Source organism: Gavialis gangeticus, unplaced genomic scaffold (genome assembly GCF_001723915.1).
Source record: "Gavialis gangeticus isolate Ggan-Ray unplaced genomic scaffold, GavGan_comp1, whole genome shotgun sequence".
NCBI lineage: Eukaryota > Metazoa > Chordata > Crocodylia > Gavialidae > Gavialis > Gavialis gangeticus.
In genome coordinates, this window is record NW_017728994.1 from 70,893,207 (window position 1) to 70,900,989 (window position 7,783).

General features: G+C 38.9%; 1 protein-coding gene across 2 annotated transcripts in view; it reads left to right on the forward strand.

Annotated features, from left to right (window-relative positions):
• DOCK1 (dedicator of cytokinesis 1) overlaps positions 1-6,537 on the forward strand; it is a 599,368-nt gene extending 592,831 nt beyond the window's left edge. For both annotated transcript variants that reach the window (XM_019502991.1, XM_019502992.1), the window contains exon 52: positions 4,943-6,537. In XM_019502991.1, coding sequence (XP_019358536.1) covers positions 4,943-5,038 — 96 coding nt within the window. In that variant the 3' untranslated portion in view covers positions 5,039-6,537. The remainder of the gene's footprint in view (positions 1-4,942) is intronic.
• The last annotated feature ends 1,246 nt before the right edge of the window (positions 6,538-7,783 follow it).

Below are 7,783 nucleotides of genomic sequence, written 5' to 3' on the forward strand. Positions count from 1 at the left end.
ATCCAGCCTCTTCTTAAAGACCCCCAGGGTAGGGGCCAGCACCACTTCCCTTGGAAGTTGGTTCCAGCTCCTAGCCGCCCTAACTGTGAAGTAGTTTTTGCGGATGTCCAATCTATACCTCCTCTCCATCAACTTGTGCCCATTACTCCTTGTTATGCCACTATGCCGCTATGTTCACTTGATCTGAAACAAAGGTCATTATGCACTGGGCTTCATTGTAAAGCAGAAGTAACTTCTATATTGTTTGTAAGGTAGATTTTGTAAATTAATGCTGCTTCCTCCTGTCGCTTTCATCATGTAACTCATGAAGTACTGCTGTTTATAGAGCCAGAGCTTTATTTAGTAATCTGGCAACTCGGTACAAAGAGAGATTGTAAGGTTTGACTGGACAGGGAATATAAAGCTCCTCCTTGATGGATATATTAAGTAAGGTATTTTAAAAATAGATTTATCATTACTGAGTAAGACATTTTACTTGGTAAATAGGAAGCCTAAACTGTCAGTCTCTGTTAGAAAAAGATTCTAAAGTTTTTATACTTCTTGACTGAATACAGTCTCCCAAGTTTTCCACATCAGTAGTATAACTAGAGGTCAATAAGTGATGCACTAACCCCAGGCACTGGGAAGGGGAACTCAGCCCAGCTGAGCTGACTTCCTTTCCCTAACCCAATCTAGCGCTGGGGAGGGGAACTGAGCAATTGGGCTCACTTCCCTTCCCCTGTCTCAGGCAGCAGCACCAGCTTCCCTCCCTCATCTGGCAGGCAGATCAGGCGCCCTCAGCCCTGGGAGGACTGGCACAGCCCCAGCAGCCCTCCCAGGGTTGGGCCCTGATCTGCCTGCCAGATGAGAGAGGCTGTTTTGAGTTTCCCCATTATAGCCAATGGGTGAAATGTTGAAATAGCATTGAAATAGCCTTGCTGTTTCGGCAAAGCAAAATAGAACAGCTGTTTCGACTCGGAATGAAATTTAAAACAAAATGCTGTTCCGTCCAAACTCGAAACTCAAGTTGAAACAGGTCCATTTTGCACAGCCCTACTGGGCAGCAGCTCTGCAGAAAAGGGCCTGGGGGTTACAGTGACAATAAGCTGAATATGAGCCAGCAGTGTGCCCTTGTTGCCAAGGAGGCTAAGGGGAAGTGATTATTCAGGTGAAGTGATTATTCCCCTCTACTCAGCACTCGTGAGACCAAATTTGGAGTGCTGAGTTCAGTTTTGGGCCCCCACTACAGAAAGGATATTGAGAAATTGGAGAGAGTCCAGTGGAGGACATCAAAAATGGTGAAGGGGCTGGGGCACATGAGTTGTGAGGACAGGCTGAGGGGAACTGGGCTTATCTGTCTAGAGAAGAGAAGAATGAGGGCGGATTTAACAGCAGCCTTCAACTACCTGAAGTGGGGTTCGAAAGAGGATGGAGCTAGACTGTTTTCAGTGGTGGCAGATGACAGAACAAGGAGCAACAGTCCCAAGTTGCAGCAAGGGAAGTTTAGGTTAGATATTAGGAAGAATTTTCTTGCTAGGAGGGTAGTAAAACACTGGGACAGGTTACTCAGAGAGGTTGTAGAATCTCCATCTTTGGAGGTTTTCAAGACCTGGCCAGACAAAGCTTTGGCCGGGATGATCTAGTTAGGGATGGTCCTGCTTTGAGTAGGATGTTGGACTAGATGACCTCCTGAGGTCCCTTCCAACCCTAATTTTCTATGACTCTATAAATCCAATTTCTGTATTTAGTCCAGGATTTTTTGTATCCAGTAGATTTATGAAGTAAAGTTTGTAGGTTCATTTGCAAAAGGTGTTTTGTAAATTCCCTTTCAGGATTAGAACTGAGAGATTGGAGAGAGAGTGGTTGTCTTATAAGAAGTGTGCACCTAGAGACAATTGTGTGTTTTTGCCTTTGATAGATTTTTGGTGTGCATTCATTCTGGTATGCAGTAGTTGTTATACATATTTTCCATCAGGGCATTTAGTGCACTGGATGAGATGCGTTACATTTCTGGAAGTGCAGGTGTAAGATCCAGAAATGCTGATGGTTCTCTTGTGGGGTATAGTTATTGTGGGAGTGCTGGAGATGTGTTTTCAGGTTTTACATTTCTTATCCTGGCATGGTCTGGATCCTTTCGATGTGCTTTGGGCCATAGGAAGTTTGTTTCTGGTGATGAGATTGGTGGGATTTGGTGCTTGTTTAAAGACTAGGATGGCTGGTTCTAGAAAGATCTGGGTCTTCTTCTAGTATGGGTTATAATTGTTTGGGGATTTTCTATATAAATTCCAGGAAGGGATGATATGTCATAACTAATGGTGTGCAATTCCTGGGGACTTTCTTTTTGTATTGCAGTAATTCTTCATGTGGTATCTGGTTGGCTCTTTCAAAAGTGTGATCTATCTCTCTGGAGGAGTGTCCTTGTTGAGTGAAAGTCCTTTTGACAATTCTCCTCAGTGCACATTCAGTGGTAGTAGAGGGCTTAGCTGTATATTACAGCTTTCTTGGTGTGTTTAGGGTGATTGCTGTTTCTGTGTAGATGTGTATGTTGGTCTGTGGGTTTCTTGTACATGGTAGTTTGTATTTTACCATTCTGGATAATGATCATGGTGTCCAAAGAGGAAATGTTGGTGCTGGAGTATTCAAGAGATAATCTGATGGAGGGATGATGGTTATTGAATTCATGATGGAAATCAATCGGAGACTCCAGATTTTCAGTCCAAATGATGAAGATGCCATCTATGTATCTTAGGTATAGCATGGATTTGATGGTGCAGTTCTTGAGGAATTCCTCCAGGTGGGCCATAAAAGGGTTGGCATATTGTGGGGTCATTTTGGTGCCCAAAGGTGTACCCATGGTCTGCAGGAAACGTTGGTTAATGAAACTGAAGTTGTGGTGTGTGAGGACGAGGTGTATAAATTCAGTAATATATTTAGGTCTGTATTCTGAGTTGTAATCTTGCTCTTGTAGATATATAAGGCAGGCTTGGATGCCATCCTGGTGTGGGATGTGGTGGAGAAATGTTCTCAACCCACTTCTTTTGCAGCCAAAAGGCTGTGGAAGGTCTACAATAAGAAGTTATTTTTAGCCCTACCATCACTGCATAGCAAAAGAAGATGAAAAAAAGAGAGAGAGTAGTCCTTTTTTCAAGCAGCCAGAAAGAAATGGGGGCATCATATTTAACACGTGCAAGGCAGAGTGTAATGGGGAAGTGATTCCCCTTAAGTTAGGATCCAGGAACAGTACTGTAGCAGGAATCCAAAATCATTCCTAGTTTGGATACCAAATCTAGTTCATAGTTGCTGGCTGTCTGCCACTGTGTGCTACTTACCTTATCTTTTGTATCAGCCTTTCACTAGTCTGATAAATATTTTAAACCCTGTGTTTAACTCTGTTGGCTACTGTCCTCAAATGTAGCTCTGAAATCTTCCTCAGAGGTACTTCAATGCTTGTGTGCTATTCTATTGCATTTCTGTGAGCTTTGGCTGAGCGAAGTGAATGTTTCAGTGTACTTATTCTGTCCCAAATGGCTGGAATTGTAAAATATCAGGGAGTCAGGTTTTAATCCCAGCATAGGGCAACTTTCAAAGACGCTGAATTGTTAGTTGACATATAATGTAATATGCCATAGCCTTTCAATGATGGACATCCTCCTGGAATGTGTTGCCATGATTTAGGAATAATTCACTTGCCTTATAAGACATTAATAAAACAAGGTGCTATACTTGCAGTGAATTGGTGTAAGAAGGAAAAAAAATGGTAAATGTTTGTGATCCAAAGTAATACACCAGTATCACAATAATCAGTACAGTATGAACAATGTAACATTAAACTATTTCAGACACTTGAATTGTTCCCATGGCAGTGATCAGGGAACTGGCAGATTCACAGCATATTTTGTAATGGTTTAAAGTATTTGTGTGTGGCTAACATTTTTATAACCTTCTGGCTGAAAGCAAGTCTGATAACAGCCTCATAAAGTATTGCCAGAATGAGCTGAAGAAAGGGAAAGCATATAAAGCAAGACACAAGGCAAGTGGAAATGGCAAAAGGATCATAATATTTCTGGGAAGCCAAAAAACCAAACATGGTAGATTTATCTTTACTAGCAGGGGAAGGATAGTCTGAGGGAAAAAAATCACAAAGCAGTATTTAGTGAATGTGATATTATGAGATGGTTTTGTGGTAATGAAGAAGCTGCAATGATTGTATAGCCAAAATACTGTTGAACAGCAATCTAAAATCAGTGAGCAAGCAAACCTCTTAGTATTCTTTCAGCAACACAAATTTTTGTAATCTTACATATAGTTTGAACTGTATGGGGAAAAAAGTATTTAACTTCTATTGTTGCTATTTGGTTTTCCTTAGTTTGTGATGCAAACTGAGCTTTGTTTTATGATGTTCAGGGATTTTTTTCTAAAATGATTTTCAACAAGTATTACTTTTATTTTGAATCATCTTAAAGATGATTAAATTACTAAATATCTCATTATAAAGTGAAAACCTTTTATTAACCTATTTAAGCTGTTCCTTTTTCTTGTAGAGAACAGTCGCTGTTCTGAAAGTAAAAAATATGAAAATAATACAAAAGGGATACAGCTATAATTTCACATAATTTTTAAATGTTATAGTGCTCAGGGGCTACAGCAATCAATACAGACTGATAGAGTCAATGTACTGTCACGATACCAAGTGCAGTGTTTTGAAAAGACTTCTGAAATATTGAGCCAGTTAATCAGAACTTTTGAGAGATTTGTCATTGTCAGCAGTAAAAATTAGATTGTAAGTTAATGGCCAGAAGCAAAGCAGTATTCATAATGACAAATTTTGAGGGGAAGTTTTCAGGAGTAAAATGAATATATACTGCTATGACAGATAGTGAGTCTATGAAATCATATTTCAGCCACTAATTGTATCAAACCCAGTTCATCAGTAACGTGTTCTATTTCCCTATTTTTTTCCTAGCACCTGCCACCTCCATTGCCCAGCAAAACTCCACCACCTCCCCCTCCAAAGACTACTCGGAAGCAAACATCCATTGACTCTGGGATTGTCCAGTGAAGAAGAAAGCATTTCTCCAAAGATAAAAGCTGTAATATTTCATTTACCTAAATCTTTTAAAGGTATATAATGTTTACCTCATTCAGGCCCGCAGTCTAATATTTAGTGCAATGATTCTAACTCTTAAAGGAACACCGTTCTAACAGTAAATCTGTCTTCTAAATAGAAAATGCCACTGGAATAAAGCTGTCACAGGATAATGGTCTCCCACTCTTAGAAGGAACCTGGGACCTATTTTCAAAGCAGGGGGCATTTGTCAACTGACAATATACTAGTCTCTATTCCAAAAAAAAGTTTTGTATATCTTTGTTGTACTGAATAGTTTAATAAAAAGAGCAAGATCTTGGCACATAAAGGTGAATATTAGTCATCTGGGGTATGGTCTCAGTGCCCACAGAAGTTGATGAGAACATTCACATTAATTTCAACGTGCATTGGATTGGGCCTCTCATTAATCTTGAGAAGTTGCTTTAAGATTGATTCCAATAAAGGTTGTGTTCAGCCCTTAACAATCAAAAAACAGCATATTTGTAAGAAGCAGTTTTTTAAAAATCGTCCTGTGTTATGAATAAGCTGATCTCTGATGAGCTTTTCTTTTTTTTTAAAAACTCCCACTAGTGGTTACATGTCAGTCAGTTATCTAACCGTACCATGTGGCTGCTTCTCCATTGTTTAATAACATTTTAAACTAAGATAACTTGTCTGCCACTGAACAGGCACTAATTTTATAGGAAAAGGAACCAAGTACACAAATGTAGGACCCCTGGTGATTCTGAAAATTAACGGTTAACTATAAAAATGGGAAGAGCTTTTTTAATATGTAATATTTTTATGTGGAGTAGAATAAACTGAATGGTATCTTTGTGTCTTTGTGCCATCATTCTGTACAGAAGTGTGTATATATGATGGTTCTTAGAATGTGTTGAATTTTATGGTTCCTGCTTTTCATGTAATAATGAAGTAATGTACCTGCAAATGATTCTTTACATGTTTTTAATGTTTTTAAACTGTTGAAAGTGTATAAATAGCTAACTGTTTTCCCAAAAAATTCAGCTCTGAAAATATTGGACAATGATGGAGGAGGAAGAAAAAACTAATAACTTTTTATTCCATAGTCTTTTTTTATTGTCATCGTTCTCTCTATATATACATATATATATATATATATATTTTTACTATTCACAATCTTTTATAATCTTATAGTAGGTGGTTTTTAAGTACATCACTGATTCCAAAAATAAGAGGTCATTTTAAAAAAAGCTTTGTCTAAGAAAATAAATACATTCCCATGATATTTTTACAGAAGTGTGATTAATTTCAGGAGCAGCTTAATTAACTATCTGTACTTTTGTTTTTTCCTTGCAATACACATTTATGATAAGAATAGATTGAAACTGTTTATGATAAATTCTACATTCTTACCCTGTTTTATTATACTCATATAACTTGTTCATGATGCATATATGTAGCATTGAAATAAAATATGCATTTCAACACTACGTGTATGCATTTTGATATGCTATTTGCATTGCAATTGACAGCCAGTTTCACTTTTAATGTGTTTGTTATTTAAATAGCACTTAAAATAGCTTAGTTTCAGATAAGGCCTTAGTGTTCACTTGGTGCCAACATGATGCAAATGAAAGGCAAAGGCATGACTTATAGAGGAGCAAGGAAATAACTTCATTAATATACAGAAAGATAGTCCTTGTCACTGCAACAGCTCAAGTGGTCAGATATATATGCTAATTATTTTGCCTTTAAGCATCTTGTAGCTTTGGAGCACAACCAGGCACTTTGTCACATCAGGAGATATGTTTTATATCATCCACTTCCACAGAATAGCTACTGAAAATTTTTATAGGCAAATTATAGGTTGTCTTCCAGCTTCAGTTCATGGTATATACTGGTTGTGACATGCCCTGACCCCAAATGCAGCCAGATGAACCTCTGAGAGACACTCCTGGGGGGCTTTCATACCTTCATGCCCCAAACTGCTCTCTGCCCCAAACTACTGCCTGGTCATTGAGAACTAGCTGAGATGTGCCAGGATCCAGCTCCTTGGCCTGTGGCACCTCAGCCTTACCCATCTCTTGCCAGCTCTTAGCAGAGGAGACTTTGCCAGCTAGAAGAATCACAATCTGGTCATGTGTTCAAAAAAGATAGATCCCCTTTCCTTAGAAGAGGCTTGCCCATCTGATCAAGTGCTCTGGAAATCACACTTATCACTGACAGCAGTGATGGCAAAAAGATTTATTATAAAAACAAGGACAAGCATAAACAATCAGTAACCATATGTTGAGATACTGACATTGATAACAGAATAAACAAAGAAAAAACAGAATAAACAAAGAAAATATCAGAACATTAACCTGTTCTTACCCTGAAATTTAAATCCTAGACTACAGTTCCTACCTACCTCCGCAGGTTAGAAAGCAGTTTTTGTCTCTGACCCCTCTGCCAGGCCCTCCTGCAGTTTTCCCTGCCAGACTGCTTTATTCAGCCTGCATTTCCTAGACTCCACTGTTTCCCTATGCTCAGAAAAATTGAAGAGCCCACTCTGCTCCAAGCCAGAGCTTAAGTACAATTTCTTATCTAGCCATTATCAGACCTCCCGCATTAGATTCTTGCAGGGGCATCCACTATGTATATAACTTCCTGCTCCTGCAAAAGTTGCATGTTTACCAGCCTAAAAGTATTTCCTGCTCTAATTAGGACCAGGAGAATATGAACATCCTTTCAGAC